This window comes from Loxodonta africana, chromosome 5, assembly GCF_030014295.1.
Source record: "Loxodonta africana isolate mLoxAfr1 chromosome 5, mLoxAfr1.hap2, whole genome shotgun sequence".
Taxonomy (NCBI): Eukaryota; Metazoa; Chordata; class Mammalia; order Proboscidea; family Elephantidae; genus Loxodonta; species Loxodonta africana.
The window spans coordinates 101,899,989-101,915,740 of NC_087346.1; the positions used below are offsets into that span (position 1 = coordinate 101,899,989).

Genomic DNA, 15,752 nt, shown 5'->3' on the forward strand with positions numbered 1-15,752 from the left:
TTTTAATAATCAAAGGAATGAAAAACTGAGAAAAACAAATGGCATTAGATTAGAAAAGATTGTGGAATGCTTCAGCCATGCTGATGGAGAGTGGCTACAAGTTATAACTGTTGGAGCTTCTAAGAAAAACACTTAGGCATTAGGTAAAAATTTCATGTCCTTTGATCTAGTAAAATTCTTCTAAGAATGTATTCTGACAGAATAAGCAGAAACATAGACAAATATGGGCACCAAGATGCCTATTTCCAGGTTGTTTATAACACAATGAAATGAGGTCTAAACCGTGGTCAGTAAAGGAGAGAAATTATGTTCTGATGAAATAATAATATTCATTAAAATTATACTTAAAAATTTTGCGAAACAAGTGAGCAAAACAGGATACCATGTGTGTATTCAGAATGATCTCAGCCATGTTAAATTGCATGTATATGTACCAAAATATCAGAAGAGACAATGCTAAAATTTTTAACAGTGATTATCTCTGGTCTTCCTTATACTGATTCTCCATGGTGGGCATGTATTGCTTTTATACTAAAAATTAAAAGATATATTAAATAGAATATATGGAATTGTTAACTATCAGTGAAAAATAATTCATTTGCTTTCTCTTTTGCAGAAAAAGATATGTGTTTGGAAGTTAAAATGTGGAGGAACTGTTTTTTCTTCCCCGTGTTTGAGCCTGACTCCACATCACTTATATTTTGCTACACTGGGAGGACTTTTACTGGCAGTAAATCCGGTAGGCATAAAATAATATGTATCAATTTTATTACCTATCTTTTCTTTAATATTCTTTTATTTTTTGTTTGAATCCTGAACATTTGAGGTAGTTTTCAGTTAGATATGGAGTCCCTGGGTCATGCAAACAGTTAATGTGTTCAGCTGCTGACCAAAAGCTTGGCAGCTCAAATCCACCCAGAGGACATTTCTTGGAAAAAAGTCCTGGTGATCTACTTCCCAAAAAGCAGCCATCGAAAAACCTGTGGAACACAGTTCTTCTCTGACATACATGGGGTCGCCATTAGTTGGGATCAACTTGATGGCAGTTGGTACTGGTTACTGTCAGATATATACTAGATATGACTGACCAGAATTCGTTAAAAATGACTGACATGAAATTTAGAGACTTGAGAAAATTTGAATGTCTGTGCATATCTTTTATCTATTTTTTAAATGGCAGAGCTTTAAAAAACAGTTCATATTAAGAACTTCGCGTTCATCATAAGGACAGATCTTGTGCACTACTTATCTCTTCACTTGTTTTATTGCAAGTTTTTATCCTATATCTTATTAATAGCACTGATTAATTTTATAGGTGTGTGTATGTGTACTAAAAAAATGTGTACTAGCTTGATTTATATGTGTATTAGCTTCGTTACAATGTCAGCATGCCATTATAGCATTTTCTGATGTTTATAGCTCTGCCTTTGGGAGGTGTATGAGTTTGTTTTATAAAGTATGATTGATTAATAGAATGATTTTAAATGCTGTGAATTGCTTTTCGCCCTTGACAGGCCACTGGGGATCAAGTTTGGAAACATTTCTGTGGAAAACCCCTCTTCTCTTCCCCACGGTGTTGCCTGCAGTATATTTGTATTGGCTGTGTAGATGGGAATTTGCTCTGCTTTACTCATTTTGGAGACCAGGTAAAAATTTCTAGTTTTACATATCTTTTTCAAAGGCATAGTAGTGGGTGACAACTAAAGTAGAATTTGAAACATCATTATTCAACTCTTCGTTTTGAAAACTATTATTCTCTTTTGATTGTTAAGCCATAAGTTTATTTTAAAATGCTTTAGTAGGTTTAAAAGATTTTTACCCGAACAACGTTATACTTCTTTTGCCACCCACCCCTCCCCGCAATTTTCAACATATTACCAGTTTTTATTCAATTTTAATTTAACTTGTGTTAAGGTTATGAAAGTTTAAAGAAACCCTTGCTTTTTAATATGAAAACCAAAATCTGTTGTGCAACCAAAATTTCATGATTTTGCTTTCATTCCTCAACTTTATAGCTGACAGTGTACCTTCCTCTTGGGTTATTTTAGCTCTTCAGTTGGGGTGGGGGCATAATCTTTACTTCTTTAAATACCCACAAGTGACTATCACTTACATGGCCCAGCTTCAGCTATACACTTGATTTTGGGGGTTATTTTATGGATTTGAAAGTGCTAGCACCAACATAAGTTAGTCCATTTATGATCAGTGTTGCTTCAGTTGACCTAGATGCTTTTTATTCTGCATTCACCCCTCATAGCTTTAGCAGTTCTTTTGCTCTGTGTGATAATTTCTATGTGATGAAATCTTATAGTCTCTTAGTATTTTTATTTACAAAGTAATTTGAATATATTCTCACCATTACATGTCTGAGAAATAAGAAGACACAAATGCCATAGAAAGGTTAGAATGGTATTGTCCAGGTCAGGGACAGAACTGAGATTATAAATCCTGCTTGTGAATATGCCCATTGTTTTGTTTTTGCATTTCATTATGCTGCTGTTACTATGCATTTGTAAATACTACCTTACATTTGTGTCTTTTCTTCCTTTTTCTTTCTTGTGTCAGTTTTATAAAAATTTGGCTGACAGGTTTGTCCATAATAACTTCGAAATAAACAAACAGTATATATCTCCAGGGCAGACACGCAACTCATAGCCTTGTTTAAAGCTCTAATTAAATATTGTACATAAGCTCTTCCTTTTGGTCCATTAACTTCTCTGCACATCAAGAGAATAAAGTAAGATAGTTTTTAATAAGGTATATCAAACACAATGCAGTTTTATCTTTGAGCTCATTGTGTCCGGAACTTACTAACTTGAGTGGGGTGCAAAATCAGCTTACTTTGTAATATTACATAGCAATGAATCAGGTAATAATAACATTGCACAGCGTTTTGTCATGGGTTCTGCCACTGGACAGAAGTCTAATATAAGGATGCTGCTTTTCATAAAAAGTTGTTATTTTTGTTGTGTTGTTGTTAGGTGCTGTCGAGTCGATTCTGACTCATAGTGACTTATGTACAACAGAACGAAACACTGCCTGATCCTGCATCGTCCTCACAGTCATTGTTATACTTAAGCCCATTGTTGCAGCTACTAATGTCAGTCCATCTCATTGAGGGTCTTCCTCTTTTTTGCTGACCCTCTACTTTACCAAGCATGATGTCCTTCTCCAGGGACTGTTCCTTCCTGATAACATGTCCAAAATACTGAGATGAAGTCGTGCCATCCTTGCTTTTAAGGAACGTTCTGTCTGCTCCCTATTCTACACTCTGTATGTAGTTACTATTGTAATAGTCTTCATCTTTTAACATTTCCATTAAGAGCCTCTTAAAGCTTTAATCCAAGGGGGAATTGTTGCAATTAGATGAATGAATTGTCTTTGCTTTTATTGCCCTCTTCAGGTTTGGCAATTCTCTACCAATGGACCAATCTTTTCATCCCCATGTACCTCAGTATCAGAGCAAGAGATATTTTTTGGTTCCCACGATTGCTTTGTCTACTGTTGTAACATGAAAGGACACCTCCAATGGAAATTTGAAGCTACTTCAAGGGTATATGCAACACCATTTGCTTTCCAGAACCACAACTGTAGTGATGAAACATTGTTGGCAGCAGCATCTACTGATGGGAAACTGTGGATCTTGGAATCAAAGAGTGGACAATTGCAAAGTGTGTATGAACTTCCTGGAGAAGTCTTCTCTTCTCCTGTGGTCTGGGAATCAGTACTTATTATTGGGTGTAGAAATAATTATGTTTATTGTCTGGATTTATTGGGTGGCAATAAAAAATAATCAGGTGTAGTCCTTACATATATCTGAAATGTTTGAAAATATTATTTATTTTATAATTTTAGAGCTATGTAGATAGTCTTATTTTATATTAAAGATTTTATTTTTGTTAAGAAATGTTGATTGGAGAACAACCATATTTTACTTCCTCTAGGAGCCACAAAAGCTGTTAAGAGGAGTTATTTAGAGAACTAAATACATCAATATATTTAGTAGCATTTTTTTAAATTAGGCTACAGATATTCTAATTTCCTAACTGAAAGAGAGAAATAGACAGTCATCAAATGTTCTTTTAAAAGATCCTTCTAAAATTGATGCAGAAAAGGTATTTGACAAAGTTCAACACCTTTTCATGATAAAAACTCTCAGCAAAATAGGAATAGAAGGAAAATTCCTCAGCATAATAAAGGGCACTTATACAAAGCCAACAGCCAACATCATCCTAAATGGAGAGAGTCTGAAAGCATTCCCCTTGAGATTGGGAACAAACAAGGATGCCCCTTATCACCACTCTTATTCAACATTGTGCTGGAGGTCCTATTCAGAGCAGTTAGGCTAGATAAAGAAATAAAGGGCATCCAGATTGGTAAGGAAGAATTCAAAGTATCTCTATTTGCAGATGATATGACCTTATACACAGAAAACCTTCAAGAAAACTACTGGAACTAATAGAAGAGTTCGGCAGAATATCAGGATTCAAGATAAACATACAAAAATCAATTAGATTCCTCTACACCAACAAAAAGAACGTTGAAGAGGAAATCGCCAAATCAATGCCATTTATAGTAGCCCCCAAGAAGATAAAATACTTAGGAATAAATCTTACTGGAGATGTAAAAGACCTATACAAAGGAAACTACAAGACGCTACTTCAGGAAACCAAGAGAGACCTACGTAAGTAGAAAAACATACCTTGCTTATGGATAGGAAGACTTAACATTATAAAAATGTCTATTCTACCAAAAGTGATCTATACGTACAATGCAATTCCGATCCAAATTCCAATAACAATTTTTAATAAGGTGGAGAAACAAACCAGCAACTTCATATGGAAGGGAAAGAGGCCCTGGATAAGTAAAGCGTCACTGAAAAAGAAGAGCAAAGTGGGAGGCTTCACTCTTCCTGATTTTAGAACCTATTATACCTCCACAGTAGTCAAAACAGCCTGGTACTGGTACCACAGATACATAGACCAATGGAACAGAATCAAGAATCCAGACATAAATCCATCCACATACGAGCAGCTGATATTTGACAAAGGCCCAAAGTCAGTTAATGGGGAAAAGACAGTCTGTTTAACAAATGGTGCTGGCATAACTGGATATCCATCTACAAAAAAATGAAACAAGACCCATACCTCACTCATTGTACAAAAACTAATTCAAAATGGGTCAAAGACCTAAATATAAAATCTAAAACGATAAAGATTATGGAAAAAGAAAAATAGGGACAATGCTAGGAGCCCTAATACATGGCATAAACAGTATACAAAACATTACTAACAATGCAGAAGAGAAACTAGATAACTGGGAGCTCCTAAAAATCAAACATCTATGCTCATCCAAAGACTTCACTAAAAGAGTGAAAAGATTAGCTGCAAACTGGGAAAAAGTTTTTAGCTATGACATTTCTGATCAGCATCTGATCTCTAAAATCTACATAATACTGCAAAAACTCAACTACAGAAAGACAACCCAATTAAAAAATGGGCAAAGGATATGAATAGGCACTTCACTAAAGAAGACATTCAGGTAGCTAACAGATACATGAGGAAATGCTCACGATCATTAGCCATTAGAGAGATGCAAATCAAAACTACAATGAGATTCCATCTCCAACAAGGCTGGCATTAATCCAGAAAACACAAAATAATAAATGTTGGAGAGGTTATGGAGAGACTGGAGCACTTATACAGTGCTGGTGGGAATGTAAAATGGTACAACCACTTTGGAAATTGATTGGTACTTTCTTAAAAACTAGAAATAGAACTACCGTACGATCCAGCAATCCCACTCCTTGAAATATATACTAGAGAAATGAGAGGCTTTATACAAATACATGCACACCCATGTTCGTTGCAGCAGTATTTACAATAGTAAAAAGATGGAAGCAACCAAGGTGCCCATCAATGGATGAATGGATAAATAAATTATGGTATATTCACACAATGGAATACTACGCGTTGATAATGAACAGCGGTGAATCGGTGAAACATTCATAACATGGAGAAATCTGGAAGGCCTTATGCTGAGTGAAATTAGTCATTTGCAAAAGGACAAATATGAGACCACTATTATAAAAACTCGAGAAATAGTTTAAACAGAGAAGAAAATATTCTTTGATGGTTACGATAGTGGGGAGGGAGGGAGAGGGGTTTTCATTAATTACATAGTAGATAACTTTTAGGTGAAGGGGAAGACAACACAATATAGGTGAGGTCAGCACAACTGGACTAAACCAAAAGCAAAGAAGTTTCCTGAATAAACAATGTTTTGAAGGCCAGTGTAGGGGGCGGGGGCTTGGGGACCATGGTTTCATGGGATATCTAAGCCAATTGGCATAAAAAAATCTATTAAGAGAACATTCTGCATCCCACTTTGGAGAGTGGCATCTGGAGTCTTAAACACTAGCAAGCGGCCATCTAAGATGCATCAACTGGTCTCAACCCACCTGGAGCAAAGGAGAATGAACACCAAAGACAAGGTAATTATGAGCCCAAGAGACTGTGTTAACCTGAAACCAGAAGAACTAGATGGTGCCCAGCTACAGCTGATGACTGCTCTGACAGGGAACACAACAGAGAACCCCTGAGAGAGCAGGAGGGCAGTGGGATGCAGACCCCAAATTCTCATAAAAAGACCAGACTTAATGGTCTGACTGAGAGTAGAAGGACCCCGGAGGTCATGGTCCCCAGACCTTCCCCCCAATACAGGAACCATTCCCAAAGTCAACTCTTCAGACAGGGATTGGACTATGGGATAGAAAATGATACTGGTAAGAGTGAGCTTCTCAGATCAAGTAGGCACATGAGGCTATGTAGGCAGCTCTGTCTGGAGGGGAGATGAGAGAGCAGAGGGGGTCAGAAGCTGGCTGAATGGACACAGAGTGGAGAGAAGGAGTGTGCTGTCTCATTAGGGGGAGAGCAACTGGGAAAAGGTGTATATAAATTTTTGTATGAGAGACTGACTTGTAAACTCTGACTTAAAGCACACACACACAAAAAAGATCAGAATATACTTAATGGATTAAAAGCTTAGTCTGTGATGTGACATACCATTTACTCATGTACACTGAGACTCATGACAAAAGATTTTCAAAGGATCTATTTATTGAATTAGGTTCCTCATTTAGTATTTTTAAGTGAACAAGATACCAGCATAGAATAAAATATTTATACTGTATGAGTAATATAAATTTCACATACAAATTTCAAGTTGATACACCTTTTCTCAACTTCTTTTAATATACCTTTTCTCAACTTTTAATGTACCTTTTCTCAACTTTTAATATCTGACCCTTGATGGCAAGTGTAACAATATTTCTCAGTTGTTAGAGTTTGGTAACATCTTCTATGGTTCAGTGGCTTGGGAGTAAGGAACACGACAAAAACCAGGAAAGAAAAAACAAAACTATAAAGTGTAATGATTTCTCTGAATGTTTATTTGCTGCTTCATTCGTCCTGTAGCACTTTGTTCATGCTTGCATTTGCCTGCTATTAAGTCTCCCTCATAAGATTATATACTCTTTGATATTAGAGGACGAGGTAGTCTGGTACACTGGTGGCCCCCAGTGAACTATACCTCCTGGTCGTTGTGCCCTTACGTAGCCCCCTTCTGTTACATATGGGTTTGGCCTGTGATTTGCTTTAACCGGTAGGATGCAGTGGAGGTGACACTGTGCCAAGCCTGAGCCTGAGTAAGCCCCAAGAAGTTCTGGCAACTTTTGCTCTTGTGATCTTGGGAGTCCTGGCTGTCATATAAGAAATCTGGCTGCCTGTTGGAGATGCCATGTGGTGAGAAAGAAGCCCTGTGTACACTGAGAACTGAGCAACCCAATTAACAGTGACAGCAAGGCCCCATACATGTGGTCCTGGTTGAGCCATCCCAGCCAACTCCAGCTGTTCAAGGCCTCTTCCTTGTGGTGCGAGACATTTAATTCCCGACCAACAGGATCGTGAGAAATAATAAAATGGTGGTGGTTTTCAGCCACTAAATTCTGCACTAGTACTCAGTATGGAGTAGTATATTAATGCAGCAAAAGATAACAGAAACAGATTGTGCCTTTGTTTTTCAAATCACTTAAAAGGCTGGATACATGAAAAATGAATGTCTTAATTTTCCTTAAAGTTACATATTATAGCTCATGATGCTTATGAATTTAGTCCACTAGTGAGGAGCCCTGGTAGCGCACTGGTTAAGTGTTTGGCTGCTAACCAAAAGGTTGGCGGTTTGAATCCATCCAGCAGCTCTGCAGGAGAAAGAACTGGTGATCTGCCCCCATAAAGGTTACAGCCAAGAAAACTGGGCAATTCTGCTCTGTCACATGGGACTGCTATGAGTTGAAAATCCCAGAGACTGTGCTAAGGGCTTAAAGTAACAAAAATGCAGTTTGTTGCCAATCTTCCTCCTCACTTCTATCTCTACAGTCAATTGTGGTATCCTTTAGTGTGTCCACCTATCCTTCAGTCCAGCATGCCAGAGTTCTTGGTTGCTAGTCATAGAAGCTAAGTCAGGCTATTTTAAGCAGACAGGAATTTTTAAAAGGAATATTGAGTAGCTCACAGATTTGTGAAGAGGGCTAGAGATTTGTAGCCAGGAACAATGAGTGGTATGGTGATCATAGCATTTTGGCCTGCTGAAGAAATAGCTGTACTTGAAGCTTTAAATGCTCAACTTACGGATGACACTGTGAACATTGGACACTGTTCCCTGCCACCGGCATCACTGCTGCTGCTGCTCCAGCAAGGTGATGGTGCTGCAGCTGCTGCTGCTGCCAGTCTTCCTCAGTTTGCCTGCCAAGAACCAAAAGCAAACCAGTTGCTGTCACGTTGGTTCTGTCTGACTCATGGTGACCACACATGTCAAGTAGAATTGGGCTCCATAGGGTTTTCAATGGCTGGTTCTTTTTGTGGAAGAAGATCACCAGGCCTTTCTTTGGAGGGGTCCCTTCATGAACTTGAACCACCAATCTTTTAGTTAGTGGCTGAGCCCTTAGCCATTTGCTCCACTCAGGGACTCCATGTCTTTTGATCAGTTGTTCCCAATTCAGAATCTCTTCCAAGTGGAACTTAGGTCCCTTGCCCTAGAGGGAGCCTAGGAAAGTACTTATCAGGCATTTCATCTGTGGGGGGAGGTGGGTGCTGCCTCCCACCAAGACCCATGAGTTTGGGAATTCCCCAAACACAGAAAGGGGATTCATGTCCTGGGTAGTCAAAAAACAATGGCATATCTTTGGCCAGATTTTTTAACTATTTTAGATCAGTGCTTTTGGAAACTTCCATGTGCCTATGGATCACCTGGAGCTCCTGTTCAAGTAAGTACCCATTTGAGTCTGGGGAGAGAGGATGAGAACGATGATCAGGAACAGGGCTTCGCTGAGGGACATTGGAGCCTGAGGCAAAAGAAAAAACCAGTAATACTGACTCAGTCTTTCAGATTTTGATATTTTGTTCACCATGAGAATTTTTTGCATAAATTTTCAATTTTTTAAATATCACATTAAAATTTATCTTGGTTACTGAGTTTTTTGGCACCTGAGGCCTCACTTCTCTCTAGGAATTCAGTGAGATTCAGCAGGCCTTGGATGGGGTCCTAAACTCTGCATTTGTAACATGTTCTCAGTTGACACAGTTGCTGCTGTTCCATGACCCACACTTTTTTTTTTTTTTAATAGTACTTTAGATGAAGGTTTACAGAACAAACTAGCTTCTCATTAAACAAGTTAGTACACATATTGTTTTATGACATTGGTTAACAACCCCACGACACGTCAACACTCTCCCTTCTCGACCTTGGGTTCCCCATTGCCAGCATTCCTATCCCCTCCTGCCTTCTAGTCTGTGCCCCTGAGCTGGTGTGCCCCTTTAGTCTCATTTTGTTTTATGGGCCTGTCTAATCTTTGGCTGAAGGGTGAACCTCAGGAGTGACTTCATTACTGAGTTAAAAGGGTATCCGGGGGCCATACTCTTGGGGTTTCTCCAGTTTCTGTCAGGCCAGTAAGTCTGGTCTTTTTTTGTGAGTTAGAATTTTGTTCTACGTTTTTCTCCAGCTCTCTCTGGGACCCTCTGTTGTGATCCCTGTCAGAGCAGTTAGTGGTGGTAGTGAAGCACCATCTAGTTGTACTGGACTCAGTCTGGTGGAGGCTGTGGTAGATGTGGTCCATTAATCCTTTGGACTAATCTTTGCCTTACATCTTTAGTTTTCTTCATTCTCCCTTGCTCTGGAAGAGGTGAAATTAGTGGAGTATCCTAGATGGCCCCTCACAGGCTTTTAAGACCCCAGATGCTACTCATCAAAGTAAAATGTAGAACATATTCTTTATAAACTATGTTATGCCAGTTGAGCTAGATGTTCCGAGACCATGGTCTCCACAGTCCTCAGCCCAGTAAATTGGTCCTTCAGGGAGTTTGGACGAGTCTATAGAGCGTCCTTGACCTTGCCTAGTATACATTTGCTGGCTTCCCCAGTTTCGTGTAGTGTCTTGTCCTTCAGCAAAGTTAGCACATTATTATCTATTTAGTGTTTTTCCATCCCCACTCCTCCTCTCCTTCGTAACCATGGAAGATTGTTTCTTTTTGTGTGTAAACCTTTTCATGAGATAGTAGTGGTCTCATACCATATTTGTCCTTCTGGAATTATTTCACTCAGCATGATGTCCTCCAGATTCATTCATCGTGTTGAGGTGCTTTGCAGATTTATCATTGTTCTTTATCGTTGTATAATACTCCATTGTGTGTATGTACCACAGTTTATCCATTCATCTGTTGATGGGCATCTAGGTTGTTTCCATCTTTTTGCTATTGTGAACAATGCTGCAGTGAACAATGCTGCAGTGAACATGGGTGTGCGTATGTCTATTCATGCAATGGCTCTTATTTCTACAAGTGGAATTGCTGAATCATATGGTATTTCTAGCTTTCTAATGAAGCACCATATCATTTTCCAAAATGGTTGTATCATTTTGCATTCCCACCAGCAGTGCATAAGAGTTCCAATCTCCATGCAACCTCTTCAGCATTTGTTATTTTCTGTTTTTTTTTTTTATTAGTGCCAGTAATATCAGGGTGAGATGGTATCTCATAGTGGTTTTGGTTTACATTTCTCTCACGGCTAGTGATCTGGAGCATTTCCTCCTGTGTTTGTTACCGCTTGAATGTCTTCTTTGGTGAAGTGTCTGTTTATTTCCTTTGCCCATTTTTTAATTGGATTATTTGCCTTTTTGTTGTAGAGGTGTTGGATTTTCCTGTAGATTTTAAAGATTAGACCTTTGTCAGATTTGTCATAGTCAACAATTTTTTCCTAGTCTGTAGGTTCTCTTTACTCTTTTGGTAGTCTTTTGATAAGTGTTTAATTTTTAGAAGATCCCAGTTACCTAGCTTATCTTCTACACTTTTTTTTCCTAGTATCTCCAAAGGTAGCCCTGCCTTTATTTTCTACATGGACAACTCAGTGACACTGATTACCTTCTTCAGCTGTGCAACCATTCTCACCTCCTTTTCCAAATCGTTCCTCCCTCATTAATATAAACTCACTGACCCCTAAGATTCCTGTGTAATCTTTTGAGTTGCTGTTGTCAATTTGATTTCATATAAATAAATCTTAAAAGAGCACAATGCACAAGGCAGACATTCTTTACTAGTTAGCTGAACTATTTGATTTTAAGAAGGCTTCAGGGGATATTTGGTTTAGGGTTTACATGTTAACTCAGGGCAATAGTTTCAGGGGTTCATCTAGTCTCAATAGCTCTAGGAAGTTTGGACTCCATGAGAATTTGAAATCTTGGTCTGCATTTTCACCTTTTGATCAGGATTCTTCTATAGAATCTTTGACCAAAACATTCAGTAGCAGTCCACGGCCCACCCTTTGCGTAAGAAGGGCTTTAGGATCATTTTGTCTGAGATTCAGACCATGCAATTCCAATTAAAAAAAAAAAAAAAACCAGTTGCAGAGTTGGTTCCAACTCATGGTGACCACACATGTTGCAGAGTAGAACTGTGCTCCATAGGGTTTTCAAGGCTGTGACCTTTTGGAAGTAGATTGCCAGGTTTTTCTTCCTAGGTACCTATGGGTGGGTTTGAGCCACCAATCTTTCTGTCATAGTCAAGCACTTAACCACTTGTGCCACTCAGGGACTCCCAATTCTAATTTAGGACCAAGGTAAAAATTTTATTTGTCCTAGATGGTTGCTTTTCTCCAAAAAAGAAACAAACAACCCAGTGAAAAATATAACAGAGTACCATGTAAATGTCTGGCAATTTTCCTCATTCAACAAAAGCTACATAAATATAATGAGACTTCTAGTAGAGAGTCATTGAAATTAGTAGAAAGTTTAACATGAAAAGGAAACTCCACCAGTGCTGAAGATCTTGTGGGTATTTTTTATTGAAAGACATTTTCCCTTCAATAATGGACATTTTACATTAAAACTTTATACAACCAAAATCTCAAAATAATATTAAAATCACACTATTTTCATTTTTAGTCTCTACTTAATTTTATTGTTGGTAAAAAATATTGCAAGACACTTGTAACGCTAATGTTTCTGCTTTAAAATAAGCAAACTAAACGTCACAGGAAGAGACAAGACGTACTATACGTTTGCTGATAACTGGCTAAAATTATAATTTAATAGTAATTAATGTTTGTGTAAGAAACAATTGCACTTGAAAAATTAAAAAAGTAAACAAAAAACCCTCTAGTTTTATATATAAGTCTATGAACAGAGGTTAATCATCTATAACCTTGCTGGGAGAAGTGTATGTATGTTTAAATTTTAAAAAAAAGAGTTAAGCTTGTGTTTAATATAGCAATCATTCATTAAAAAAAAAAAAAACTGTCATGAATTTTTATATATGTTTTTACAGAATTTCCCCAGGTTGTTGAGCAGGGAAGACTGCAACAGAACTAAAGCAAAATAACACTTCATTGGTATTTAGTGCAAATTTGGAGTGATTTTTACAAGAAATGTTAGATGGGTACCCTTTATAAATTGTTGAAACTACTGCGACTGTCCTTTCCTCAGTATGCTCATCTTTTAAAGACTCTGATGTAAAACTTTTAACTGAGGTATTTCTCCTACTTTGTATGCAGGCACGGAGTTGACTGTTGTCATTCTTTATTAATGATTTGAGTCCCTTACCCCTTTCTGCCATTACTGTGATATTACCCCAAGCTTATAGGATGAAAGAAAAAGTCAGTTCAGAAGAATTGCTGTAGTACTATAATTTCATGGCTCTAGATGGAAGGAGTCCCATTAAAAAGTATTATGTTAGCCAGGAAACCACTGAAACTAACAAATGCCTACATACAAGATTTAGAAATGAGCATTCGTGTGGAAAGCGTGCAGTGGAATACTAATTTTTTCCCATAGCAATAAACAAAAGTTAAAGTTACATTGACTCTTAACAGTCTGAAGGTCCAGTATATATAATATTAAGTCCAACTTGCAAGAGTATAGTACCAGCTTGACCACATTTGCCAGCTGCTACAGCAAGGCTGAGCTATTGTTCCCAGAAAGAAAATGTTTTCTATATGGTAAATACTAACTTTGCTGTCATCCTTCCTTCAGGGTATATGACAGAATAACTATACATTGCATATTGAGTAGGCACAAAGGAAAGTATTGAATGGATAATAAAAAAAGTTGTTTTGGTAGGAGAGGAAGGGAGAATGGAATTCCCCCTGCTGCCAGCAAAGGACTTGCACACATATTTTGGAGTCAGAATCTAAGAAAAGAGGAATATGCCAACATCGTGAAATGGAAAGCACCAGCAAAAATGTGGGTTTGCTGGTATGTCTATGTGTCATGTAAAGTCAATTTAGGGAGATAAAAAGTGAATATATGTGACTTTTAAGCTGCCAAGTCCCTTTTTTGTATGCAGAGTAACAAGGCCACTTAAAACTCTGAGATATTTATTAAAAGGAGCAAGGTGAGTGCTCTAAATTACACATGCTACTGAACATCTGGCTCTAAATACGAAAAACTCAATTACGATAAAGCAAAAGCTTCCTGCAGGAAGTCCTTTGTACAAAGGCTCCAATCTTGGCTTCCTGTTAACACTCCCTGAAGACTTATGGGCATTTTCAGAGACAAGTAATGTCAATAGCCCCTCTTATCTTGTCATAAATGGCAGGTTTGGGGTTGTTTTATTATCTTCCACGTCTCACATTTGCTTCTTTGGCTGAAAAGAGCCTCCCCTGCAGAAATGGAAAAACTAGAAAACCTTAGAATCAGTAATTCTCAACCTCTGAGAGAGGGCGGACTTCACCTGAAGAGTTTTTGCCAGAATATACGTTCCTGGCCCGGTCACCACAGGATCTGATTCAGCAGGCCTGGGGTGAAACCTGGTCACCTGAAGAACCACTGCACTAGATAGGTATTGTCAGAGACGGAAAGAGAATTTACAGCTGATAGCGAATTTCCTTTCTTCGAGATATTAAAATAAAAATATTCCCTAGGAGCCAGTTGGGCCAAGTACTTAAGATGTCCTTAAGGAGGGAATTGGAATAACTGGATCAACAGCATTGTAGAAGTGTGAATGGATTTGCCTTTCATGTATAGCTTTGGGATGTGGAAGATTTAAGAAAACCACACATGGGTGCAGAGCTGGGAGCCAGACTCTTTCTCACCATTCCCCATACTCACTGTATTTGGAACAATGGGCATTCTTGTTTCCATCTATATGTGATCCCATTACTGTAGAAAAGGGTAGAAACCACCAAACAGATGGAAGGTAAACACTGTGGATTAAAATTAAAAAATCGGAGCAGAGAATCAAAACCCCATTACAAAGATTGGCAAAAGCATGTGTTCCGACTTGGGTGTGGGAGCGGAAGGACCGTGGAATGGGCACAGCAGGCTCTTGTCAGGAGTGCTTAGTTTGGAGATTTTGTTTTGTGTCCCTTGGATGGAATTTTCTCTTTAGAAGTAAGAGGAGCTCGAGGCACTAAGACCTAGGGTTGTGCAAATACACTCTTTACAATGAACACCACCGGTTCAGTTTCTAAACATTATTTTGGAGCCTATGAGACATGCTTCTTTTTCCTAGCTTGGTTTTTTTTTTTTAAACCTTATATAAAAAATAAATAAATGAAAAGGGCAAGAAAGAAGCCAAAAACAGGCAACAGGAATGGGGATAAGAGTCCTTCTTTACTTAATAATCTGTGGGCAGTCGCTCCAGGCCTTGGCTTTCCTTTTGGCCAAAGCCAGCCAGGCTGGTTCTGTTGACACAGGGGCAGCGTCCGGCGTGGAGAACCTTTTCGTGACTTCTTTCACCACAGGCGTGGGGGGAGCTGAATCCGAGATCTCCACTGGATTTTGTTTTGAAGGAAAAGGAGAAAGGAGTAAGTCAGAACCATGTCTGGATTTATCAGAAGTATTTGATTCAGAAAGGAAAACTCAAACACAGAGAAGTTTCCCAGCCCTTTGGTGAGAATGTCCTCATTTCAGATTTAGGAAAAGAAAGCTATGTGATAAAAACTGTTGCAAACAGAATGAAAGTGATCACGGCACGGTCAATTCTAATTTCTGAGAATTTCTAGAAGGCTTATGCTCTGTACAGAGAAGTTATGGCTGTATAACAATAAGAAATAAACAGTTGATTTTGTGATCCTTAGTCATACAGCCAGTCAAGTCCACAAAGAAAACAACCAAACCAGCAGTTTGAACCTATCAAGCTGATGAAGTCAAATCTACCTCCTCCACCAGGCACCCCTGATGTTCTCCACCCTCTGAGTCCCACAGA

General features: G+C 38.4%; 2 protein-coding genes across 5 annotated transcripts in view; one reads left to right on the forward strand and one right to left on the reverse strand.

Moving 5' to 3' along the window:
- Window positions 1–6,111, forward strand: part of AASDH (aminoadipate-semialdehyde dehydrogenase) — a 33,132-nt gene extending 27,021 nt beyond the window's left edge. For 2 of the 4 annotated variants that reach the window (XM_064285762.1, XM_064285763.1), the window contains exons 14-16: window positions 617–739; window positions 1,515–1,646; window positions 3,404–6,105. In XM_064285762.1, coding sequence (XP_064141832.1) covers window positions 617–739; window positions 1,515–1,646; window positions 3,404–3,793 — 645 coding nt within the window. In that variant the 3' untranslated portion in view covers window positions 3,794–6,105. Of the gene's footprint in view, window positions 1–616; window positions 740–1,514; window positions 1,647–3,403 lie in introns of all 4 variants that reach the window. The other 2 variants (XM_003415890.4, XM_064285764.1) reach the window with 2 other exon arrangements.
- A 5,958-nt stretch (window positions 6,112–12,069) lies between these two features.
- Window positions 12,070–15,752, reverse strand: part of CRACD (capping protein inhibiting regulator of actin dynamics) — a 176,584-nt gene continuing 172,901 nt past the window's right edge. Inside the window, exon 10 of the mRNA XM_010595691.3 lies at window positions 12,070–15,318. Coding sequence (XP_010593993.2) covers window positions 15,158–15,318 — 161 coding nt within the window. The 3' untranslated portion in view covers window positions 12,070–15,157. The remainder of the gene's footprint in view (window positions 15,319–15,752) is intronic.